Here is a 27996-nt window from a genome sequence, read left to right as displayed (position 1 = left end):
GTATATTACATGTCAGTCCTACAGCAATGTAGAGCCAGTCACACAGACCAGTCACTTCCAGATTGTTGTGTGGCACCATCAATTCCACAAATTCTTTTCCGCATTCTGTCTCGCTGTATGTCATGCAGATGGATAGTTCCATCTGTGGCCACCATACTGCTTCTTCAAACCATGAACAATGGGTTTGGTCATGCAATGAAAATCAAAACAACCTCTACAAGAACTTTGTAAGTGACGTAGTGAGAGAAGATTCTGTTGGTGAAGTAACATCCTACTGTTGTGACTTCATTTCTCAGTCCTCTCAGACTGTTAGTTTTCTTTCTCAGATTACAGACACTTTTATTCCTGGATCGAGAATTGTAATTTCTTGTGGAGACAACAAATCTTGACTGTCATGTCATGCTGCCTGACAGATGATGCACATCAGATTACAATCTCTATGTTCAGCAATATGAGATTTGTCCATGCAAAATCTAATTGAGATCTATCACAGTGATAGATTTGTGTGCCAAAATTTATGAAGAATTCATGACAAACTTATCATATTTTTTTTTTGTTGGACATGAAAAAAGATCTTGCTGGAAAATATGTGATGGTCATATTCCTTTTTATAGAGTGAGTGAATGAGTTTGGTTTTACGTCGCTTTTTGCAATATTCCAGCAACATCACGGCGGGGGACACCAGAAATGGGCTTCACATATTGTACCCATGTCGGGAAACAAACCCAGGTCTTCGGCATGACGAGCGAACGCTTTAACCACTAGGCTACCCGACTGCGGCTCTTTCTGAATAATATTATAGTAGTGTATGTTGGTTTTAATAAAATATTGACAGACTAAGGCTAATAACCCAACTAAAAGAACCTGAAAAATGACAGTTTGCAGCCTTGAAAAGCTGAGTATGTTGACAATGTGATTAACAGTTAGAAAACATGTTGTCTATGCCTGTCACACTGATTGGATGTTTTCATGAAACTGGAAGAATGGACGACTGTTGAAAACAATGAAAAGTCCAAGATTGAAGGTGGTGGAAAAACAAAACACACGTCTGAACGCAACAAGTGGTTTAGACAATGAATGTGCAAGGCATGACACGTAACAGTTAATGTGGGTATAAAATAGTTCATTTCAGATGCACCTGAACTGCACTCTTGGAAATTGAAAATGTGACGTTGTTTTAATACTTTATCTTTTACCTACGTGACCCTCAATAATGACGTTGAGTATATTCCATGGATATTTGCAGTACATCTCTCATTCCATCAGTTTTTTTTGGTTTGGTTTGTTGTTTAATGCTGCACTCAGCAATATTCCAGCTATATGACGGCGGTCTGTAAATAATCGAGTCTGGACCAGACAATCCAGTGATTGACAACATGAGCATCGATCCACGCAATTGGGACCGATGACATGCATCAACCAGGTCACCAAGCCTGACCACCCGATCCCGTTAGTCGCCTTTTACGACAAGCGTAGTCACCTTTTACGGCAAGCATGGGTTGCTGAAGACCTATTCTACCCCGGATCTTCACGGGCCCATTCCATCAGTCAGCACCTCATTGACCAGATGGACAGTTTCAGTGTCATGTCATTTGCACGCCATTAACTGGACTCAGCATGAAGCTATGAGTGGAGATATAAACCCTGGATAAAGGAGGATGCTGTTGGGAGGCACTGGCTGTGACTTGGTTTATTCATGACTTACGTGGAACATCGGGTCATACCACTGAATGTCTTATGAATATTTCATGGGAAAATAGTGCCATATGCCGTTCCTTGTGGGGATCTTCTACATGATGTAGTTAATGCTCCAGAATTCAATTTGTTTGCCAAGAGACTTCATCTATACCAGAAATGGTTCGTTCTTGTCACCTGTTATTATGATGGTACCGTATACGCCCAGTTAAAATCTGCTTCGATTCTCGCTTGAAGGTTGGTGTTCTTGAGACACTGAATGTTTTAGATTCAGGGCATCTGGGATTTTTTTAGTAGGTTTTTTGTGAGATATAATACTGGATGTCCTGAAAGGTGATGTGTTTTAGGTTTACAACAGATGTTTGGCTCTTCCTTCAGAGAACACAATTGTATGTCTTGAAGAATCCACAAGAACCCCACTCCAACGTAAGGTCCAACTAAACCACCAACTCTAATAGTCAGCCTCACCCCAACCCACCCACTCTTAACAGTGGCCCCACCTAAACCACCTGTTCTACCAATGGTCCCATCCAAACCACCCATTAGAACAGTGGCCTCACCCAAACCACCAACTGTAACAATGGCCTCACCCAAACCACCAACTGTAACAATGGCCTCACCCAAACCACCCATTACAACAGTGGCCTCACCCAAACCACCCACTGTAACACTGGCCTCACCCGAACCACCCACTGTAACACTGGCCTCACCCAAACCACCCACTGTAACACTGGCCTCACCCAAACCACCCACTGTAACAGTGGCCTCACCCAAACCACCAACTGTAACAATGGACCCACCCAAACCACACCCAATCACCGTGGAAACCAAGTCACATTCAGCACAGTAATTGTTTCATCAGTAAATGTAATTTCTTGATGGTGCAAGTCTTTGTTACCAGAACAACAAGAAAGATTGACACATCCTGTCCATGCAAACGTGGGATTGGGTTTTTGTAGTGTTGACACATAATGTTAATACAAGTCCGTTTTCTCAATAGAATTCCGTCCTTCCAATAATTTGAAAGCATGACAACATAGTTTAAATGCGATTGAACATGGTAGGGAGAGACATTAAATTTTAGTGTGGTGACCTTTAGTCGTGTTGACATTGAGATTTGAAGTAGTTTGATGGATTTGTGTTTGGAGACTGTGACGTCCAGATAATTATTTCTAACTTAAGTTAAGAGATTTGTCTGCCAGTCATCACCGCCGTGATAGCACCAACCGCTGTGATAGTCTGTCTGTAAGCAATCTTGACAGCTTACAAATGAATATCAGGGTCTTGACTTATAAAAGAATATTCCTGTTTTAAAAAAAAGGAATTTACTCAATGTGTGTTTCTGATAACATTTTAACCTAAATTCCTGGTTTTGAGCCACATTTGACACAAGTGACAAGATTTGTCACGGTAGGGTGCAGGAGTGGCTGAGTTACTTAAGGCGCCACTATTTGCTTTGCAGAGTTGTGTCCCTTAGGCTCAGCAGAGAGCGTCAAAATTATAAGCAAAGAATTGACAACATGGACGAGACAATTCATCCATGTCCATGTCCTCCCTGCTTTGCTCTGTTCAAGCAATCTATTGGAGGGGTTATAATTGGAGGAAGATGTGAATTTAACATTTATTTTAAACATTGTGCAAGGGAAAAGATCTGGTTTCGGCTGAACCTCCCTTTCCTCTATATGGTGTGCGTGCATGCGTTTGGGGGGGGGTGGTGGTTCTGGGATGACATTTCTGCCGGTTACACTGGTTTACCCTGATGTTTCTGGCCGCTCATTGTTATCGCCAAAGTGACATTCATGTCAAAGATCTGCATCAATTCGGGCTTACCTCCCACATCAACCTGACACGCAGTGATATAACTGAAATACTGTTCAAAGCGACTTTAAACCCATCACGCTCGATTTTGAAGCTTTGAGCCACATTTGACATTCCCGACAAGCATCGTCCCAACAGACAATCTCTATACGCTAATGACTTGTAAATGACGCGATAAGAAGCCAGTAGTGGATCAGCCCGTCATTACACGAGTGACCATTGTCCCCATCTTGAGGGTTATATCACTGCCATGTGTACCGCAAGGGCTCCCCCTCTCTGGGCTGGCGTCCTCAACAGTAGATAGTTCCGGCAGCGCTTCCATGGGTATACACATGTTAATGTGTTGTATATATGAATATTTCGATCAGTCAGGGAATTAGTCCGGATTGGTTTCGTGTCTGTTGGAGGATCGGAGTAGGATATTTGGCAGTACGTCAATGCTTGTTAACGTTGTTCGGAATTATTGTTCTGTAGATAGGCAGCATTACACAAGCAACTTGTAGCTGAGGGGGAGGTCACTCTCATTAAATGAAATACCGTCGCTTGTTTATTGTGAGTTGAAACATGAGACTATTTAGGATTATTGCAAAATTGTTTTCTGACAGCTACTTTTTGACTAACGGCTATATTGTACAGCATATGCATTCTCAATTGTATTGTATTTCAGAGTAAGGTGTACTCGAATTGGATACTGAATTGATAAATGTAGAAATTGTCCTAATTTGTAACATGAGAATCCAGTTTATATTGTAAATGAAGAAATCTGTTATTACCGTCGTGTTGTGGGCAGTATTCTCATCAGTTCACATGACAATAAGTCAAGTGAACTTATGTCATGGCCTGGTTGTATGCCATCAGTTGGCGTCGGTTAGCATCTTCTTAGAACCACTGGACCAATGCAGCTGAAACTTCACATGCTTATTTCTACCAGTAATCGCAGAATTCGTCTAGGACTGCTTTGGGTTCAAACCTTATGCCTGAGCCTAACACCAGCAGTAGAAACTAACAGTTTAGTTAGTCCTTATAATGATATCATATAGCAAAACCCTTAGAAACGGCAAACTTCTACTCATCCTTATGATACCCTAACTATTGGGCAGTTTGGCAAGGACTACACTACTAGTACCAATTTTTAACGCTGCTAACACACATTCCATATTGCTAAGGGGCAGACCATGTCATATTGGATGCCGTTGGATGCATAGGTGTGTTCTAGGAGGTTTTACCAATAATCTGTTGCACCTAACACTTTTTTAAAGAGTAATTTGTCCATAAGCTTTCCTAATTATGCCTGTACTTGTGGCTTTCACAAAAGTGGTAAACATCTTTGACCATGTTTGCTAGATGGTGACTGTCTCCGCAACCTGTTGACTGTTTGTTCTACTGTGGGTACCCCATAATGTCTTGAGACTAAGGGGATGTCGGGTAGCCTCGTGGTTAAAGCGTTCGCTCGTCACGCCAAAGACCCGGGTTTGATTCCTGACATGGGTACAGTGTGTGAAGCCCATTTCTGGTGTCCCCCGCCGTGATATTGCTGGAATATTGCTAAAAGCGGCGTAAAACCAAACTCTCTCACTTGAGGCTACCATGCCTCCCCTACTGCCAAGATGGTGACTGTTTCCGCCACCTGTTGACCATGTTTTTTTGTTGTGTTTCAGGTACCTCATACTGGAGCATGTGTCTGGTGGGGAATTATTTGACTACCTCGTCAAGAAGGGCAGACTAACACCAAAAGAAGCTCGGCGATTCTTCCGACAAATAATCTCAGCACTTGACTTCTGTCATAGTCACAATATCTGGTAGGTTTGGAGAATGAAGCTTTTGGGGTATGTCGGAAAGTCTCCGACTACTACACGGGACGGGAAGGATTCAAGCATTTCCTGTTTCTGGGCATAGCTAAGTTTGAAGTATTTGGACTGACACAGTTGACTTAGTTCCTGCCATGACCAAGGCCTCATTCCTCAAAGAGAAGCAACCCATGCTTGCCGTATAAGATGACTGTGCTTGTCGTAAGAGGCGACTAACGGGATCGGGTGGTCAGACTCGCTGACTTAGTTGATGCATGTCATCGATCCCCATTGTGTGGATCAATGCTCATGATACATGTATTAATCACTGGATTGTCTGGTCCAGACTCGATTATTTACTGACCGCCGTCATGTAGCTAGAATATTGCTGAGTGCGGCGTTAAACAACGAACCAAACAACCAGCCAACCTCAAAGTGATCTTAGCCATCAGCAACATTAGTAGACAGGTGGTCCTGTTGTTCTTGTCTAAGTAAACTGTTATTTACATACTCATTCTTACAATAACGTTTTTATGGCACTGTTTTCACTTTAAATGAAAGATACAGGATATTTCCCCACAATTCAGTCATTCAAACCAACCTGCAAACTCAACTGTTTTATTTCATTACAATAACTTAAATTGTTTGATAGGTATTAGTTAGAAGTTGACGGATGACAAAGTAGAAACAATTTATGGATAGCAACAACTTATTTACTGTAAAGGCGACATTTCAGTATAGATCCTTATACCATTGTCAAGCAAGGCTGAATGATGAGCGTTGTTGTTGTTGTTGCTTTAGATGTTTAAGAGGTCGCCTTCTGCCTTAGCAATTTTGGCTGACCTGTCCCTCTTTGGGACTCATGTGTGTGAGTAGGGTACACATATCTATTGCCAGTTTTGGTATTCATAGAATTACTGTATTTGTATTGATGTTATTTTGTATTTTCGTATATTAATATAATTTCATTTTTATCCTTGGCTGCTCTGTTTATATACATTCGAGTAGCTGTCCATCTCTCAGAAATAGAGTTAGTTTGGCCTTCGCTATTGCATTTCTTGGCTTTAGGAGATTATGAATGATGAACATGGTACAGAATCTGTATATAGTAGGTGGAGGATTTACAGTAACAATAAGGGCGGTCGCGTAGCCTACTGGTTAAAGCGTTCGCTCGTCACACTGAAGACCCGGGTTCGATTCCCGACATGGGTACGATGTGTGAAGCCCATTTCTGATGTCCCCCGCCGTGATATTGCTGGAATACTGCTAAAAGCGTCGTAAAACTATACTCACTCACTCACTCACAGTAGCAACAATTGCATACAAGAGAGAGATTACCATGAGGAGGTTAAATAATAACAACTACTCTAACAACATGATGGACAGAGAACACGTGATGAGAAAGTCAATAAGACAGGAAGTCGATTAAACAGGATAAGTGTACATAGGTGGGGTGATAATTGCTTAATGAGTTCATAGTAGACGCATGGGATGAAATAACTCAGGTAGGAGACCGAGCTGTGATTTTGTTACCTGCACACCTGCACACCTGCACACCAGTACACCTGTGTGAAGGAGCGCCATGTGGCCTCGTCTGTCGTTAATCAACACGTAGGAACACAGACGCTCGCTGTCCTGCATCACCTAACACACACCTGTCAGTCATGTAACAGCCATCAAATAGTCATTAGAAATGTACACGTGTTGATTGGCTGCATCTGTTGTGTGTCTTGTCAAGACCAGTGCTCAACGCTGACACTGGTCTGCCGGTCCGAGTCTAGTATATTTTCTTAAGGACATGTACAATTAAGTAAGTTGTGGTCCGGTGGTCTAGTGTTATTTGGGGGATGAACAAAGTAATTTAAGTTTGTACAAGTTTTGAAATCAGCAGTAGATGGAGTCTAAACTCTAGGTGCCATTGTGCCTAGTAGAGACCAGTAGAGAATATTTTTTGGTGCTGGTCCTTTGGACCACTGGCAAATTTTGGTCATTGTCTAGCACTGCGAGACACTTGGAAATTTCCTTGTGTACTTGTACCTAACACTGGGAAGATGGCTTCTCTGTTGCATATCAGTTTTGAGAAAAATGAAAATAAAGTTCAAACCTTCTATCATACTGACTTCAGTCAAAACAGCCATGTTGCTTTCAGAACTAATCATTGTTGCTAATCATCCAAAGGTGCCAAGTATGAATTAACAGAAGACAATTTTCTGTAAAACATTACATTATATTTCTGAAAAAGAATCATTTACAAACTTTTGTGAAGTTTTTATGTTGTAAGCAGGAAACTAGAAACAGAAAGATGGCAAATATGCCACATTTTAATCAAATCTGTTGAATCTGTTAAAATAAAAAACTGCTCCTCACTCTCAGATAATCTGTCAACATTGTTCTTTTAACCCTCTGGATGCCAAATATTTTTTTTCTGACACACACTTTCCTAAGATCAGAAAAGTGAAGGTTGTGCGAGAATTGCGCTCACGTGGCACTGGATCTACTTCTGGCTATAAAATTACGCAGAGGTGGAGAATATTAAATTTCCTATTTCATGGTGTAAATTTAACTGCAAATATTAAACCGTTTTTAAAAAAAGACACTTCTAATTGTTGTTCGAGAGTTTATTTTGCGTTGAAAAACAGTAAATTTCTCCTCTTGTTATCGTACATCGATAAAAGTACTGTGTGATAATTTTTATTTATTTAGAAGCTTTACGGAAACTGTGAACGAACAAAATACTGCCTAATATCTGAACGACATGACTATATATCAAATGGAGTTATATGCGGCTGCGTATGTACGACGACATACATTCAATGCCAAAAATAGCATGCCATAAATGACGAAGACTGATTTTTCTCTATGACGTCAAAAGGCTACAGAGAGGTTACACACGTCCAAAGAAAAGGGGCATAACTCTGCTATACTTAGCACTAGTTTATTGTAACTCAGGTCACTTGGTGAGAACTAGCTGTGGGTAAGGACAATATATGTTCGTGGTGTTTTGTTCACGAGGAACCAAACTATTCCAACACAAATATCGATATTGAAACTGTATACATTTAGTTCTAAAAAAATCCCATAAGAAATGATGAAATCATACTTCATAAAAAAGAGGTAATAGAGAAATGGATGGCCCTATCTAACCTATAACTTAGTCCTTAGATTCCAAAATTCTCCTGAATGTGTAGGTGTAATTTGACTAATGTTGCACCATTATTAATGGAGCACTAGCCTTATCATCAAATGTAATGAAATACCCAAAAAATAACACCATTCTATTTGACATCATGGCGGGTTTTATGTCTTTGATAACGTTGGAGAAAGATGACACTGGTATTTTGATTAATATATAACTCCCCTAATTTTCGTTCATGGTATGGAAAATCTCGATGTGTAAAACAGAATTTGACGCTTTTTCAACTCAACATAAAATGACTGCTTTCACCAAGTAAATAATGTCTTGAATATATAAACAATTAGATAGTTTATCGTGTATCTTAATTGGACAAGACACGCACCTGTTTGGCACCAATTTTGTTAAAGTAATATATTCAGTTTTAGTTATAAAATAAAATGAAACGGCTATTCTGGGACATTGGTTATATGAACTTATAAAGTTGACTATTACACATCCAAAGAAATACGTACATGATGCAGTTACATTTACACTTCATCTTGTAACACTTGTCTAAAGCAAAGAAATCTCGTATTCGACACTAAAAACCTATCAATTCTTATGTAAACAATGTTCAAACAAACCGGGGATTATCAAAGGTTCGTTCATACATGTTGTGGCCTATCTTTACGTATGATGTCATTTTGAATATTGACAAATATCCAAAGTGAAATTAATTGTGTGAAAAACTGTATACAAGATGTGCAAAATCTACATCATAACTGAAACTGTAAACAGCATGATACAATGATCGTGTGTACTCTCATTCAAGGAGCTTCACCTAAAAGAAATTACCAAATATGTACAACAATGCTGACATATGACATCACTACCGGTGACCGACTTTTACAAAATGTTCACTGTCAACAGTACGTGGGATTTTACGAAGGGGCTTTCGTTGATTCAGGGATCATATATACATAAATGTGACATGTAAGTAATCAGAAACATTCTGACAATCTATGTACTGTTATTTGTTGTTATATTTTTCATTGAAACCAACGGAAATAGTCAGAAATTCCGATAAATACTGTTGTCATTGTGCGTGATTTTGTGTCAGTCGTGGCATCACACAGGAAGGTAACTTTGACAATTTCTGTTGAAAATATCAAATCATTGCAATGTATCTATTTTAAATTCCCTAATTCTTCCTACAATTCTCTTCCCATGCATATTCTGAAAATGTTGAGCCAATATCTTGAACGAATAGACGAATGGATAGCTCAAAAGAGGAGAAAATGCTACACTGTGTAAAATCTGAATTTTACTTTCTTTACGTTTCAAACAAATGCAGGTTTTCGAGCACAGCGTTCGTTTTCTCACCTAGCTTTTTTTGCTTGATTTCATCTAGTCACTTTGTATTAGTGACAAAGACCATTAGTCATTTGATTCTAAAATGTATGAGGAATTCAAGGATGTATGTATCGCAGCTAAGTTTGAAACATACGTGATGTTACAGGCGTCTCATAACAGGTGTACGTGAAACTTGATTTTGTAAACACTATCCAATATGGCGGAAAGTACACTTCGGCGTTCGTGTTTGCGTATTTTCCAAAACATTCAAAACGATTCTAGGGTTATCGGACACGTTTTGGAATGATCATTGGTGACTTCATAAAAGACAGATACCCATGATCACTAATATGCTATTTTTGAAATTCATTTCTCCGAGTAAATACATGTATCCGAAATTTAGATTTCAAAACATGCTGTATATAACAATGTGAGTGGTGATTTAGTACTGTGTAAAAATGGCGACATTTCGATGTACCTATTTTTCAGAGGTCATTTTCAGTACTTTTGCTTGGCCTAAAATGCCAGTGGATGATATCACAGAACAGGGAATTTCCCACCTTATTCAAAACTGAAGTGTATTTGTGTGGGTGATGTATTTTGAATTTTATTCAAAGTGTTGGTTGTAGAGGAGGGACATTTATGTCCCTGTGGCATCCCGGGGGTTAACACCAGTGAACCAGAAGCTTGTACTGCTGTGACACCGAGTTCCCAGAGACTCTCGTGTATAAAATGAAGCTTACATTTATCAAGGAAATTATCTGCTTGTAAAACACCTTTGCTACGACATGTTATACACCATTTGAAAGGTCTAATCCTATTGTTTATGCATATGAAAGTTATGTTTATCACATTATTTATATAATGCATTTACAACTTAAGATTTTGTAATATCCAATTTCCTATTTATTTTTTATTTTTGTTGTTTATATAATCAGAAAAATATTTTTAAAAGAATCTGTCATCGACCATTTCCCGATAAGAGTGTCCGTCCTCTCAATAACATGAGGAAATACCTCCGTTTTTTCGATGTTTTCGATGTCAACGATCATTAGAAAGCTTATATCATCACAAATATGATAGCAACCTCCCCTGGAGACTTTCATTGCTGTAACATGCGATATTATTGGATAGATATTGGTTTCTAATGACACTTTCTTGCCTAAATCTGCTACAGGGTTTGTGATTGGTCAAATTTGGGCATGGCATGTGACCTAAGGCAGCCCATCAAATTACAGCAACGGTACCATCCTCGTGTATGATAAGTTTCAGATTTTGACTAAAGGTTTTGGTTAAATCATTTTATTCTGAATGTTTTAAGCAGAAAATCGCGATCTATATTAAAAATATGGAACTTCGTGGATGTATTATGCTAGGTAACAAGCTGTGACAAAGATTTCTCATGCATATAATTTGGCATTAAACATCTGTCCGAGCCAAGAAAGCTCGAAAGAGGCGACGAAAGCCGAGATGTCATTTGACTTCCATTTAACCTGTGATCGCACGTAAATATGGAATTAATAACTTACATGTAAGTTTGACAACTTTTCGATATAATTTGGTTGATGTTATTTATTACTTTAAATAATATATTTAAAGATTTGCTTGAAACATTTTTAGTTAGCTCTTTGACACGCTTGATGTGTGCCTGTTGTTGAATGTGTGTCTGAAAATCTAATTTTCAATAACATTGCAGGAAATAGCAAATAGTGATTTTTTAATCTACCTATATAATATGATGAATTGAAATGAAAAGCGTTTTTCAGACATTGTGAAATGTGATAGATTTAATAAATGAGCGACATGACTGTTAGTTTCATAAAGTTTTACCGACCTGCAGTGTCAAGGGGACTCATGACTTATTGGCTTGTGTATCGGCCTGAGGTATTGCAAGAGTTAAGAAAACTATATTTACAACAATCATAGACTGACTACTCCTATCTAGAACTGGTTTAAGAAGTGAATTCTCTAAGAAACTCAATAACAATTGAACTAAGATATTAAGATCTGCCTTAGCATGCAGCATGATCTCCACTTTATGTACTGATACAGAGTGTGCTGGTGGCCATTCTACTGGACTGCTTCCGTGGTCCAGTGGATTATAAGAGCATCAGCCAGTAGACCGCCTCCATGGTCTACTGGATAGAGTGTCTGCCTGTAGACCGCCTCCATGGCCTAGTGAATAGAGCATCTGCATGGAGACTGTCTCCATGGTCTAGTGGATAGAGCATCTGCCCGTAGACTGCCTCCGTGGTATAGTGGATAGAGCATCTGCCCGTAGACTGCCTCCGTGGTCTAGTGGATAGAGCATCTGCCCGGAGACCGCCTCCATGGTCTAGTGGATAGAGCATCTGCACGGAGACCGCCTCCATGGTCTAGTGGTTAGAGCATCTGCATGGAGACTGTCTCCATGGTCTAGTGGATAGAGCATCTGACCCTAGACTGCCTCCATGGTCTAGTGGCTAGAGCATCTGCACGGAGACCCCCTCCATGGTCTAGTGGGTAGAGCATCTGCCCGGAGACCACCTCCGTGGTCTAATGGATAGAGCATCTGCACGGAGACCACCTCTGTGGTCTAGTGGGTAGAGCATCTGCCCGGAGACCGCCTCCGTGGTCTAGTGGATAGAGCATCTGCCCGGAGACTGCCTCCATGGTCTAGTGGATAGAGCATCTGCCCGGAGACCGCCTCCGTGGCCTAGTGGATAGAGCACCTGCCCGGAGACCACCTCCATGGTCTAGTGGATAGAGCATCTGCACGGAGACCGCCTCTGTGGTCTAGTGGATAGAGCATCTGCCCGTAGACTGCCTCCGTGGTCTAGTGGATAGAGCATCTGCCCGTAGACTGCCTCCGTGGTCTAGTGGATAGAGCATCTGCCCGTAGACTGCCTCCGTGGTCTAGTGGATAGAGCGTCTCCCCGGAGACCGCCTCCGTGGTCTAGTGGATAGAGCATCTGTCGAAGACCGCCTCCGTTGTCTAGTGGATAGAGCATCTGCCCGTAGACTGCCTCTATGGTCTAGTGGATAGAGCATCTCCCCGGAGACTGCCTCCATGGTCTAGTTGATAGAGCATCTGCCCGGAGACAGTCTCCGTGGTCTAGTGGATAGAGCATCTGCCCGGAGACAGTCTCCGTGGTCTAGTGGTTCCAGTGGTTCCAGTGTTTATCCCAGCCTCGTCAAACCAAGAGATGTTAAAAGATGGTACGCAGTATTAAGGAGATAAAACAAGGACTCGTGGGCTCAGAGTGGGGAGGCTGGGGTGTGGTGTCTCCCTGTGATTGCACGTTAAAACACACACGCACGCACGCGCACACAAATACACAACACAAACACGCACACAAGAACACATGCATGCACAAAAGACACTGCTACATAATGACAATAATCTTGACTGTTAAACAATTCTCACCTCACCTCACCTCACCTCACCTCACCTCACCTCACCTCGGGGGCACGGGTGGCCCAGTCGTCTAAGGCGCCGTGATTTGCTGTGCAGAGTTGCGTCCCTTGGGCACGCCAGAAACCTATGATTGTGGGTTCGAATCCCGGTTCGCCCCGATTATGTTTCTAGGTTTGTCAGCACCATACCCGTGCACGTGGGTTTCACGGAAGTGGTAAACGTCTGAGACCTGCATCACTTCGGGCTTTCCTCCCACATTAAGCTGACACGCCGTGATATAACTGGAATACTGTTAAAAGAGGCGTTAAACCCAACTCACTCACTCACCTCACCTCACCTCACCTCACCTCACCTCACCTCACCTCACCTCACCTCACCTTTGTACTGTCTCTGTCAGAAGTATGTAAGGAAGTGCTTTGCTAATAGTATTCAGATTTGGTTCAGGTGTTATTTGGTTGAAACTCTACATTCTACTCAAAGGCTCTCGAAACTGATAGATTTAATCCTTGTCCATTGAAATTTGCCGTATCTAATAGACGCTTCCGTCCAAAATAATGAGTTTATCTGTTAGGTTTGAATATGTTTTGCCAGAATGTTATCGTGAAGCAGGTCTGATTACACGATTGCACTGGAGCTGGTTCATCAAGGCTGCATGTAGACATACACTTAAGCTACTCCAGCGAATGTAGAATGTTAAATTTAGGAGATAAGGACCTGTTTTCCACCAACTGGAAATATCAAATGTTCATGTTTAGGTAATCTTTGAAAAAATTGTTGTGAAAATCATCTACACATACAAAGGTTGACAACCAGACTTTTTTACATCACCTGACTGAAATTCAGTAATTCTATGTTTACTAGATGTGTGAAGGTCAAGTCCTGTTAATTCGACAATGTTGGTTGCATATGATTATGTCAGATTAATGAGTATGTCAGATAAACAAAATGAGGAAGTATCAACATTCGTGATAAAAAATTGGAAAACTACAAATAGATAATGATTCAAACCTGTTGTAATAAAAAAAGGAAAAAGGAAATATTCCTATTGCTGTGTTACATTGTTAGCGGACTGTTTTCTAATCATGCAGCCTCTGAAGCTTAACACAAAACAGTAGTAATGACTGATTCAAAATACTTTTTAAAGCATAGTCTGGAATGGAAGTCACCAATTTGAAACGAGTGCCGCAATGCTTAAGAAAGCTGCTTTCTTAGTGGCTAATGTCGACTTCCTGTTAGTAATTTCATTGGTCGGTCAAAATTTCCCGAAGACCCATGAAGATTCCGGGGTAGAATAGGTCTTCAGCAACCCATGCTTGCCGTAAAAGGTGACTATGCTTGTCGTAAAAGGCGACTAACGGTATCGGGTGGTCAGGCTCGCTGACTTGGTTGAAGCATGTCATCGATCCCAATTGCGTGGATCGATGCTCATGATATTAATCACTGGATTGTCTGGTCCAGACTCGATCATTTACAGACCGCCATCATATAGCTGGAATATTGCTGAGTGCGGCGTTAAACAACAAACCAACCAACCAACAAAGTTCGCGAAAGGTCGTTCTCATGTGACCTGTAATAGAATGTCCTCAGCAGAAGCAAGAACTTGTGTCCGAATTTAATGAGATTGAGGTAATCTAGGTAATCATGTGATTAATCCCGTTTTGTTTATTTGAAGCAGTCATTATTGTTAGCAAGTTTATACTCGTCTTGCATCAAAACAAAAGAAATTAGCCCTTATTAAGAGTTTTGCTACATATTATCATTATAAGGACTAATGGACAAAAACTGTTAGTTTCTAACGCTGTATTTTAAGTCAGGTTTAATAAGACTGTTTAATATTTAGTGAAAACCTTTCCGACAGTTGACCCTAAAAATAGCCATGACATCACCACAAAGCCAATTACTGGAAAGGTAAGATGGGGACTAATAACAGGTCGAGTCACGTTGTCTGTTTTAACCAGTGGTTTATTAAGACTATAACTCCTTCCTTGTCAGAAAATGCCATTAACGTTGGTCCGCTTCCTTCATCAAATATCACATTAGCTTTCAATTAGACCTAGGAGACAAAACGTGCCTAGCCCCTTTGTTATTGGGCTGCCTGCTATATTGATGATGATGAGTATTACTGTTGTGGCTGGTGCTGTGCTGCAGGATATTTCAGGAAGATATTTGATAAATCTTTGGCTGTAAGGGAAAGATGTGATGTCCTTGAAATCATAAAAGATGGTATTTGGATCAGATAGCAGACATTTTAGGGGGCCTTTGTGATGGCGTAAGACTTGCGTTTGTTGCTTCCGATGTAGTATAATCATGCTGATAATGACCGAAGCGGATAATACGCTTTTGCTTTGGACCCCATGGGAACTTAGGTTAGAATAAGTCCCAAGCACTCTTCCTTATAGTGAGAAAGGACTGAATGTGTGGGCAGGCTAGATGACAGGGTTGATTGTGTTTCATGGTACTCAAGGCCTCTTGTTTGTCCTAGACTGAGTGTGTATTGGGTGACATGGTCAGTGATCCATGCTTGTCCTAGAGATGACTGAGTGTGTATTGGATGGCTTGGGCAGTGCCCCATGCTTGTCCAAGAGGTGACTGAGTGTGTATTGGGTGGCTTGGACAGTCCCCTATGCTTGTCCAAGAGGTGACTGAGTGTGTATTGGATGGCTTGGGCAGTGATCCATGCTTGTCCTAGAGGTGACTGAGTGGGTATTGGATGGCTTGGGCAGTGCCCCATGCTTGTCCAAGAGGTGACTGAATGTGTATTGTGTGGCTTGGACAGTCCCCTATGCTTGTCCTAGAGGTGACTGAGTGTGTATTGGGTGGCTTGGACAGTGCCCCATGCTTGTCCTAGAGGTAACTGAATGTGTATTGGGTGGCTTGGACAGTGCCCCATGCTTGTCCTAGAGGTGACTGAATGTGTATTGGGTGGCTTGGACAGTCCCCTATACTTGACCTAGTAGTGACTGAGTGTGTATTGGGTGGCTTGGTCAGTGATCCATGCTTGTCCTAGGGTGACTGAGTGTGTATTGGGTGGCTTGGACAGTGCCCCATGCTTGTCCTAGAGGTAACTGAGTGTGTATTGGGTGGCTTGGTCAGTGCCCCATGCTTATTCTAGAGGTCAATGAATGTGTATTTGGTGACTTGGTCAGTGCCCCATGCTTGTCCTAGAGGTAACTGAATGTGTATTGGGTGGCTTGGACAGTGCCCCATGCTTGTCCTAGAGGTGACTGAATGTGTATTGGGTGGCTTGGACAGTCCCCTATACTTGACCTAGTAGTGACTGAGTGTGTATTGGGTGGCTTGGTCAGTGATCCATGCTTGTCCTAGGGTGACTGAATGTGTATTTGGTGGCTTGGACAGTACCTGTGCTTGTCCTAGAGGTGACTGAAGGTGTATTGGGTGGCTTGGTCAATACACCATGCTTGTCCTAGAGGTGACTGAATGTGTATTGGGTGGCTTGGTCAGTGCCTGGTGCTAGAGGTGACTGAGTGTGTATTGTATGGCTTGGTCAGTGCCCCATGCTGGTTCTAGAGGTGACTGAGTGTGTATTGGGAAGTCAATCTTTCTCTCAGGTCCCTTTGTGTTCATCTTTGTGTTTTTATATATGTTAAGACAGGAGATATATTCTTGTCTTTTGTTGTTTCAGTCACAGAGATTTGAAACCAGAGAATTTACTACTAGATGAAAAAAATAACATTCGAGTTGCTGACTTCGGTATGGCATCATTACAGGTGGAAGGGTCCATGTTGGAAACAAGTTGCGGGTGAGTCCATTTGTCATATCTACAGAATACGCAATGATGTGATATTAAATTTCGAGTCACATAGTCACTGTGTCTTATGGATGTTTGTTGAACCAGATTTAAACATTCAGATGTCAAAATTTTGGAGTTTGATTTTGTTGGACTGTTCTTCTGAGAAGAAGAAGGGCGGTCGGGTAGCCTAGTGGGTAAAGCGTTAGCTCGTCACGCCAAAGACCCGGGTTCGAATCCCGACATGGGTACAATGTGTGAAGCCCATTTCTGGTGTCCCCGCCGTGATATTGCTGGAATATTGCTAAAAGCAGCGTAAAACCATACTCACTCACTCACTCACTCTGAGAAGAAGCAGGAAAGCCTGATGGTCTCGGATGTGATATATCACAGTGCAGTTGTCTCCCTTTGATGCTGCCAGTATCTGCTTGTCTGGTATCAGATGCACACTGGTTAAGATGCTTAGTTTGTCCACACTATGCCTGTGCTCACGAGTTTCACAAAGGGATGAACTTGTGTAATACACACAAGGCTGACAGGCTGTGATATAACTGGAAGACTGTTAAAATTAGTGGGAATCCCCAACCAACTGAATCCGTATTAGATGATATTGTTTTTTAGTGTATTATCAGGGGAAAATTGGTATTCAGTGAGATGTGGAGTGCAGAAGGTACTTGTTGTTACCCTGCCTGGCACTCGTCATTAAGGGGCTAAAACCAGGACTCGTCAGCCCGGAATCAGTATGCTGTGTCTAAGTAGGGCATTCATTTTAAACTGTGGCATGGTATCTCAGTGGGTTAGCACTATATGATTGATTGGCATTAGTCTGGACAAGTACAAGCAGGCCCCCTCCCAACCCATTTTCACTTCTCCTCACCTCAGTGAGATGTTTTGAAAAAGATCTCAGCTTTGAAATTCACACAGGTCATATGTGATTTATATATTCATTGCTCAATCTGATTATTTCAGATCTTTTACTCGAATGTGATTTAACCTCCCCATTGCGTCATGTGAATCCTAAGCCAACTTTGACCATCCAATCTAAATGAAGGAGGCATTGATTTGGATTTTTTTGGACAATTTGGATTTATTTCTTTTCACCTCCATTCAGAAATCTCGATTTTAACAAAACTTAACCTGCACAAACATTCCCTCAATGGTACTCCTTTTTTGGTGCTATGGGGCTCAGAAAACAACATTTGCATTTTTATTAAATATCTACAGTATTAGTTAGCCGTGGCTTTTATTATTAACATTAGGAATTGTCCGTTTAACTTGGGTTTTTTTAGATACAAATATCAGATTCCTGCTCTGATAGCTTCTCTCAGTCATACTAAGAATTTAAACGCTTCCATGTTGAATGGCTGATGAGAGGATTTGCCTGACATGATGTCCTCAGGAGAGGTCGGAGTAAAAGATGGGATTTTAATGAGGTTGTGCTGAAGCTGTACCTGTGTTTTAGAAATCTCCCGGGGGGGGGGGGGGGGGGGGGGGGGGGAAACAAGACACAGTATCACCTTTTTGATTGATTGGCAAGTTTCAGTCTGTTCAATCTCTGAATTATCCATCAACTTTTCTTCCCGAATATAACAAAGGATATTGACAATTTTCGTGAAGTGAACTTTCCAGAATGAGAATGAAGACCAACTTTTGAGAATTTATTTGAAGGCACTGATCCATTTAGATAATCAAGTACTATTTTTTTATCACGTATAGTTGCCTCAGTTCATGTTTTCTTATTCGTCAAAGTCTAGTTGAAAGCTAATGAGAGTTTTGGAGAAAAGTTCTGTGTGTCATCTTAAGAATTATTGCATAAAGTGTGCATTAGTTTTCAGCAGGGCAGGGCAGGGCAGGGCAGGGCAGCGTGGGGCAGGGCAGGGCAGGGCAGGGCGGGGCGGGGCGGGGCGGGGCGGGGCAGGGCAATTGATATTATTTACATATGACTTTCATACAGGTGGAATTTTGCTGCCTACACAATTAAGCCACAAATACTCTTCCAAAACAAGATGAGTGCATCTTCAATAATCGAGTGGATCAGGATAGGGTAATAGGTGGTACCCGGGTAGTAGATTTGGACTCATCCCAGCCCTAGGGTGTATATGCCCATACCACCACACACACCCCTGTTTTTGTAGACATCTGTGATTATTTGCTGGTGAATGGGTTGCCTGGTTGCCGTGAGTGTGTCATGTATTTGGCTTACAGTGAGGCATTGGCACATGTAAACAGTTTTTCCAGTGGGGAGTTAATTGGTTTGGAATTCCGATATTGAAATGAGTTGAGGCCATTGTCAGATGATGAGGTGTCCGACTGATCTTCTTGCTGAAATCTATGTCAACTGCATCCTGTTGTCTGTCAGGAACTAAGTACAAGCTCTAAGCCCTTCTCACATGTTGATGTGGGTTAAAGCACATCGTTGATGACCCGTTAAGATCTGGGTAAGAACTCGTCTTCAGCAACCCACTCTTGTCGTAAAAGGCGACTATGCTTGTCAACTAATGGGATCGGGTGCTCAGGCCTGCTGCCTTGGTTAATACATGTCATCATATCCCAATTGAGTGAATCGATGCTCATGATATCGATCATGAGATTGTCTGGTCCAGTGTCGATTATTTACAGACTGCCTTGGTTAATACATGTCATCATATCCCAATTGAGTGAATCGATGCTCATGATATCAATCATGAGATTGTCTGGTCCAGTGTCTTATACTTTTTTGGAATTTTGCTTTGTGTGGCATAAAACAACAAAACAACAAACAGAACATCTTCCGTGATCCAGGATATTATATGTCCATTCTGTTATGATAAATACCCTGAACGCAATCACCACCAAGGCTCTCGCAATCACTTACACAGAATATGCATCGCTCATGATTCATGAGCATAATTTGATTGGACTGATATTTTTAGTGTCATGTAATTTGAATCGGGCTCAAAACGAAGCAAATGGGGCCATGATATTTTTTATTATGGAATGGTACAATCGAGGATGGTTGAAACAGAAAATAGGACAAGGGTAAAGTAAATAATTGGTTGTACTTGCTGATGATGAAGAGGAACTGATGCTCAGACTCATTTCGTGTTACCTGGCAGCATGGATCACTGGTTTGTCTGGTCAAGACTCAGTTGTTTGCAGACTGTTGTGATAAAGCTCGATTACTGCGGAGTGTTTTGTATTAAAACCTTCTTCGTATTTTCCAAAATATTCTAATTTTATAATAATTCGGGACCCGTGAAGATTCCGGGGTAGAATAGGTTTTCAGTAACCGATGCTTGGCGTAATAGGTGACTATGCTTGTCGTAAAAGGCCACTAACGGGATCGGATGGTCAGGCTCGCTGACTTGGTTGATGCATGTCATTGATCCCAATTACGTAGTTCGATGCTCATGATATCAATCACGGGATTGTCTGGTCCAGACTCGATTATATACAGACCGCCGTCATATAGCTGGAATATTGCTGAGTGCGGCGTTAAACAACAAACCAACAACATATAATAATTCGGACTCTGAAAGAAAATCATTTGTCGATTAATAAAAAAAATGTAAACTGTTTTATGAACATGTGACAGCATTAGAAATTGACACTAGTACTATAATCCTTGCCAAACTGCCCAACAGTTAAGGTATTGTGAGGACTAGAAGACGTTTTTATTGGTTTTGCTGTATGTTATCATTATAAGGACAATCGAACTAAAAAGAGTTAGTTACTATCACTGCGTAATTTGCAAATTCTGTTTTTAAGTACTTGTTCTAAATGCTATTGAATCCATTTTGATTTTGTATTCATCTGTTTTTGCATGAACGGAGACTTACAAAATCTACAGTTCATCATTTATTGTGATAATCTGTTGGTGCTTGTAGATCCATCCATTGCAAATCATACATCGTCTGGCATATGTCTGGTTAAAGATTTATGAACACATGAAGGCCTTTGATGATGTGGGAGTCTCAACAGCGACTCGCTAACAACTCACTAACATCTCACTAATATCTCACTAATACCTCATTCCTGGCATCAAGTATTTGGACAGGTAACCTGCAACAGTTTGCCTCGTGTTACTTCAAGCTGTATCCATCAGCACAGCGTGTCTCATCCCCCCCGTCCCTGGTACCTGCGATGATAGATACATTCACAACAATGTCCGCTGGCTGAACCACCGGTACCATGCATGCACAGACCTTTAACATCACATGATGATGAGGCTGTGCAGGAGGGGAGCTAGACTTGCACAAGTCTTATAATTATTAGTTTAAATCATACTTTCTAGATTATGTAAATAGTAAGATCAAGTTGTCACTGTAAGAGACTGGATTCCTTAGATTTGCACAAGTCTAATAATTATAGTTTAAATGATAATTTCTAGATTATGTCAATAGTAAGAACAAGTTGTCACTGTAAGAGACTGGAGTCCTTAGGCTTGCACAGGTCTCTAAGTCAATAATTATAGTTTAAATCATACTTTCTAGATTATATAAATAGTAAGATCAAGTTGTCACTGTAAGAGACTGGAGTTCTTAGACTTGCACAAGTCTCTAAGGCAATAATTATAGTTTAAATCATACTTTCTAGATTATGTAAATAATAAGAACAAGTTGTCACTGTAAGAGACTGGAGTCCTTAGACTTGCACAAGTCTCTGAGACAATAATTATAGTTTAAATCATAATTTCTAGATTATGTCAATAATAAGAACAAGTTGTCACTGTAAGAGACTGGAGTCCTTAGACTTGCACAAGTCTCGAAGGCAATAATTATAGTTTAAATGATAATTTCTAGATTATGTCAATAATAAGAACAAGTTGTCACTGTAAGAGACTGGAGTCCTTAGATTTGCACAAGTCTCTGAGGCAATAATTATTAGTTTAAATCATAATTTCTAGATTATGTAAAAAAGAACAAGTTGTCCCTATAAGAGGCTGGAGTCCTGTCCACATTTCTAGACTTGCCTATTAAGAGGATAGAATTACTCCACATCCATGGACTTGTCTTTCAGTACAGCCTTGGAGCGAGGCTAGAGGAGAGGCTACAGTTGGACTAGCTCAGAGATAGAGATCAAGGCCAGATCACAGGTTTTGAGCAATATCACTGCACACTGCTGCACAATCATCATGAGATTATTCACACACAATCAGCTGCCATGGAGTTTCAGTGGTGTCATGTGTGACTAATATTCTCTGAGTGCGCTCTTCAATGATACGGGGCGGCCAGGTAGCCTAGTGGTTAAAGCGTTAGCTCGTCACGCAAAAGACCCGGGTTCGATTCTTGACATGGGTACAATGTGTGAAGCCCATTTCTGGTGTCCCCCGCCGTGATATTGCTGGAATATTGCTAAAAGCGGCGTAAAACCATACTCACTCACTCACTTCAATGATACATAAGTTACCTTTCTATTAAACATTAAACAAGTTGTGGAAATGAAAGTTATCAAACCAGCCAATGAGAGACAGTGTTATGATCCTTTTATCATCCAATCATATTTCATGTTTCAAAGTGGAATATTCTGCAATCAGCCTTATTTCTTTGTTTTCATGTCCGTGCATGTCGGTAAATAATTTATGCAAGTTGGTCGTCAAGTGTTCACCCATAGAGGCTCACATGTCGGTTGATGTGCCTCTTCCAAACACCTTTTACAGCTATATTTGCTAAGTTGTGTACCTTTGGCAACCCAGGAACCTATGATAGAGGGTCTTAATCCCAAATTTGACGTGATTATGTTTCAAGGTTTGTCAGCACCATGCCTTTGCTCATGGTTTTCATTGAAGTGGTGACCCGTGAAGATTCCGGGGTAGAATAGGTCTTCAGCAACCATACTTGCCGTAAAAAGCGACTATGCTTGTCGTAAAAGGCGACTAACGGGATCGGGTGGTCAGGCTCGCTGACTTGGTTGATACATGTCATCGATCCCAATTGCGTTGGTCGATGCTCATGATGTCAATCACTGGATTGTCTGGTCCAGACTCAATTTTTTTACAGACCGCCGTCATATAGCTGGAATATTGCTGAGTGCAGCGTTAAACAACAAACAAACAAACAAACAAACATTGAAGTGGTAAACATCAAAGATCTGCATTACTTTGGGCTTTCCTCCCGCATCAAGCTGAAATGCTGTAATATAACTGCAACGCTGTTCAAAGCGACATTAAACCAAACTCACCAACTTGAACATGCGAAATCTTCATCAGCAGTTGTCATTAAATTATCTGCCCCATTTGGGTGACAGAAATCAGACGTCCTATTCACATTTAATTGCTTTAACAGGAGAGCATTATTTTAAAATCAAACTCAAAATAAAATCCATTTATGGCCCTGAAATTGATTTCATCAAATAAAAGCATATTCTCTTTGTCTTAAATGAAAAAAAAGATGCTGTTAATGACAATCTATTGGGGCTAAGAACCTTGTTATCTGAGGCTTAGTAAGGCTTCGGCTGGCTTAACCCAACATCTGTTAGATTGGCGGCTATTAACATGGAGGGGTTGGATTTCACCTTCCTCAATGAATCATGTGACTGGAATGCTTGGAGGTCAGAGTTGCCTCCCTTGTATATGTTTCAAGTTTACAGAGGGATCCAAGTTTCCAGTTTGATTGCTTGAGTATTATTAGTTAGTCTTTGGCCATGAGCTACCATTAGAAGATTAATAATAATCAGCATAATAGTGATGATGATGATGATGATGATGATGATGCATTCTTAGGTGCTTATTGGTTTACGGTCACATTACCATCTCATCCTTCCGGGTACCCATTCATTGCTGGGTGGACAGAGGGGGGGCACGGGTGGCCCAGTCGTCTAAGGCACCGCGATTCGCTGTGCAGAGTAGCATCCCTTGGGCACGCCAGAAACCTATGATTGTGGGTTCGAATCCTGGTTTGCCCCGATTAAGTTTCTAGGTTTGTCAGCAGTACCCGTGCTCATGGGTTTCACCAAAGTGGTAAACGTCTGAGACCTGCATCACTTCGGGCTTTCCTCCCTCTTATACCTGACAAGCCGTGGTATAACTGGAATAATGTTATAAGCGGCGTTAAACCCAACTCACTCACTGGGTGGACAGAGGCATGTGTGTATACATGTGTTAAAGTGTGGGTCAGGACCAAAGTCCTAGAAAAACTTCCGGAGTTATACTACTACTGAGTTATACACAGCCACATACCCATTCAGATACTCTGTAGAATGTAGGACTGCAGTTGAACAGCATGTTCTCAAACTCCCAACAGATCAAGACATCTGTATGTGTCACCAGGGTTCTTTGTCCTTCCAGCATGTTCCAGGTATGCTGAGGTCTCTCTTTGTGTGATCAAAGGGTTCTCGGGTCCCTTCACTGAGTTCAAGCCCATTCCCTGTCTATTCACAGGGTTCTCGGAAAAGTGACTGTTCCAAACGTGGACATCTCTGAAACTCCTCAGTGTCCTCAAGTTTAACTTATAACACTTTCTGTAACTTGTTCCACTGGAGATGAAATCAATTCCTTGGATATTTTTTTTAAAAAGTGTTCTCGGGACCGACTGTTCCAAACGTGGACATCTCAGAACCTTCTCAGGGTCCTCAAGTTTAACTTATAACACTTTCTGAAAGTTCTTAAACCTGTGCCACTGCCACCTGGAGATGAAATCAATTCCTAGGATATTTTTTTAAAAAGTGGTCTCGGTACCGACTATTCCAAACATGGACATCTCAGAAACTCCTCAGGGTCCTCAAGTGTAACTATAATACTTTCTGAAAGTTCTGACACTTGTACCACTGCCAACTGGAAACGAAAACAGTTCCTGAACACTAGGATTTTTAAGTCTTAATCTGTGACACCATGTTTGACATTGTACCAATTCCCTTATGGATGTTTATGCAATGATTGAGGAAATCCCACCTTCTTCAGCACTATAGGGAACACGACACAAACTGAGAAAGTAACGCTTCTTTAGGTTGTAGTCCTACTCACTCGTTCTGACTCATCAACTTCCTCATCTGATGAGGCCTGCTACACCCACCATCAGCAGTGGCTGGCACATGGTGTTCCCACATGGCGGAATGTGATCCCGCCATCACACGCGGCCGAGACCTCGCCATCGTCTTCATCAGCCCCACCTGCACACCTTGCAAGGCTGACGACTACAGGTGGGCTGCTAGTTGTTCTGTTTTTGATAAACTTTCTGAATCGGCCTTAAGTTCCTGCTGGGTTTTTATGCCTATCATTGTACTTGAAAGCAGACACCCCTGTGTGCATTCCAGGGCAGAAATGTGGTTCCCAGTACTTCATGCCTGTTGGAGAAGGAGCTTGGGAGACCCAGTGAGTAGATAGGGTAGGTGCAGGGTGTGTGTTTAGTGGTGTGACTCAACACATATTTCCCACATGCGTTCTTAAAGTCGCTCAAACTACATTTCTCTGCACTGTAAACATCATCTCCTCGGAAGCCACGTGAACATTAAACAAAAAACGTCATATGCTTGTTCACCTGTGAAGATCTGGGTTAGAAGTGGTCTTCAGCAACCTATGCTTGTCGTTAAGAGGTGACTAACACGATCGTGTGGCCCGGCTTGTTGACTTGGTTGATGCATATCATAGTATCTTGTTGCATAGAACAATGCTCATGATGTCAATCACTGGACTGTGCGGTGTTAAACAACAAAGAAACATGCTTGATCCCACCAATGATGACACCCTAATGTGGTCTACAGGTTCAAATTCAATCTTCAATATGGCTGCCATGGCAGCCATATTGAACGATCTGTTTATGGCAATTGCCCAGTTATTTTTGTTCAGTAGGTATGAAGTTTGATTTATGTAATGGGACTAAACACAGGAAATTCTAATTCTGCAGCAACTTATGTTAAGTGACTATCTTTGTTGAAGATCCGGGGTAGAATAGGTCTTCAGCAACCCAGGATTGCCGTAAAAGGCGATTATGCTTGTCATAAGAGGCGACTAACAGGTTGGTCCGGGTGGTCAGACTCGCTGACTTGGTTGATGCATGTCATCGTATCCCAATTCCGTGGATCAATGCTCATGATGTCACTCACTGGATTTTGTGGTCCAGAGGAGCTTATTTACAGACCACCGTCATTATAATAGCTGGAATATTGCTGAATGCAGCGTTAAACAACAAACAAACTTTGTTGACATTTTAAGCTATTGATTACATATCCAGGTGAGCTACAGCGCTGTGTCACTCTTGTCTCATGTATTATTGTTGACCTGAAGGCAATGGCAATGGCAAGTACAAATTCCATACAATATGGAAGAAACAGTATGTACATGCTATTATGTTTTTGTTGGGTGTTTTTTAAGGAAAGTGAAAGTGATTAACAACTCTGATTTGTATCTCTGACAACGTACAATACTGCCATCTACTGGCACCAGTCTATAACATCCAGACGCCACATGTCTGCAGAATGAACACAGAACTATGCAAATGTATGAAAATAAAGATGTTTCCATGCAGATTGCAAACCAGGTTTAATGATAATGTATATCTTCTTGGACGCAATTTGAATTCTATTCAAGATGTTCATACTTCAATGTCGGTGCCTTGCTTTTGCGGTGTGGTTGTTTGTCGTAAGCCTGCCGATTGCATCGCTGAAATGCAAATCTGCTGGAGATGATTCTGTAGGAAAATGGTTTAAAAAGCTGAAGGTAAGATAAGGCTTAAGATATGGACTTTTCTCACTCAAGTTTATGGTCGTGTTGGTAGCAGTTGTTTTCTTAGCTGATAGGAAATGTGAGATATTGATGGATTAAGTTTCTGTGGAGTATTGATAGACAGCAACTGGCAGGTTTCTTTGTATTGTAAGCAGAGGGGAAGAACTGTATTCGACATAATAAGCGCCCAGGGCGCTCTCAAAATTAGAAATAGGGGGCTGTTATAAGAATATTATTTTGGTGAAAAACAAAGATCGTAAATTTCATGGTTTATGCTGACAGCTTGAAATGTTTATATACCACAGATAGATTTTTCCAGAATTTTTTTTCCCATAAATAAGGACACATATAACACACGTATTATACACGAATAAATAAGTCTTGTGTACATTGATCAATCGGAAGGGGTGCTAATTGGGATTGTTCACTAGCCAATATATTAACAAATATCGCCGTGAGCGCTTATTAGAGCGGGGCGCTTATTACGTCGAATACGGTAATGTGGCTGCAGATGGTTATCTTGTTTATTGATGACCTGGAAAAGACTGCATGTATTAGAGTGAAGCTGTTTAAGTGGGGATAATTTATTCATGTGGCAATCTATTTGTATGATGAGGAGTGATAGAGTTTGCAGAAAGCAGTTATCGTGCTGCACAACCTATATCTTAAGTTGTTTATTTAATGGCATTCATGACATGTTTTATAAATCATTCATGATTAAGAAAGAAATAGTGTAGATACGCTGCCTTAAAATATAAGGTGTCGCAATTAAGTGTGCAGGGCTGTCACACTAACCAGGGTCACATGACCATGGGTGACGTCTATATTTTTTTATAACAAATGTTATATTTGGGATAACACTTCCTTAATAATGTTCCCGGTTCGCCCAGATTATGTTTCTAAGTTTGTCAGCACCATACCCGTGCTCGTGGGTTTCACCAAAGTGGTAAACGTCTGAGACCTGCATCACTTCGGGCTTTCCTCCCACATTAAGCTGACACGCCATGATATAACTGGAATACTGTTAAAAGCGGCGTTAAACCCAACTCACTCACTCACTCCTTAATAAAGTCTAGTACTTTTGGGGGTTGAGTCCTATCCAGGATTCAAACCCACACTGCCAGAGTGAGGCACCTACCGTATATGACCGCGGATAAGCCGACCCCGTAGATAAGCCGAGGTGTTAACTTGACCATTGAAATACGAAAGAAAATGATATAACCCGCAGATAAGCCGAACCAGGAAGTGCAAGGCAAAAAACACTGTGAAGTCGGTCTGCGCCAATGTCGAAGACATGTGACGGTAATCTCAGATATTCAATAATATAAGATGAAAAACGTTGTAATTATATTGAAAAGTCATTATTATTTCTAATAAAGATTTAACAAACCAGTCATCCACTTTCATAATGTGGGACGCTGTTTCTCTTGTCTTTTTTTAATCTCA

At 41.1% G+C, this 27996-nt stretch overlaps 1 protein-coding gene across 3 annotated transcripts in view; it reads left to right on the top strand.

The window, feature by feature from the left end:
• LOC124135479 (serine/threonine-protein kinase BRSK2-like) overlaps positions 1-27996 on the top strand; it is a 182421-nt gene that overhangs the window by 100617 nt on the left and 53808 nt on the right. For all 3 annotated transcript variants that reach the window (XM_046500852.2, XM_046500851.2, XM_048385603.1), the window contains exons 4-5: positions 5172-5312; positions 16809-16925. In XM_046500852.2, the coding sequence (XP_046356808.2) occupies positions 5172-5312; positions 16809-16925 (258 nt within the window). The remainder of the gene's footprint in view (positions 1-5171; positions 5313-16808; positions 16926-27996) is intronic.

The sequence above is a fragment of the Haliotis rufescens genome, unplaced genomic scaffold, assembly GCF_023055435.1.
Source record: "Haliotis rufescens isolate VD_foot unplaced genomic scaffold, xgHalRufe1.0.p SCAF_6, whole genome shotgun sequence".
Lineage (NCBI taxonomy): Eukaryota > Metazoa > Mollusca > Gastropoda > Lepetellida > Haliotidae > Haliotis > Haliotis rufescens.
Note: the sequence above shows the minus strand (reverse complement) of the source record. Positions and strands in the feature narration are given on the sequence as shown.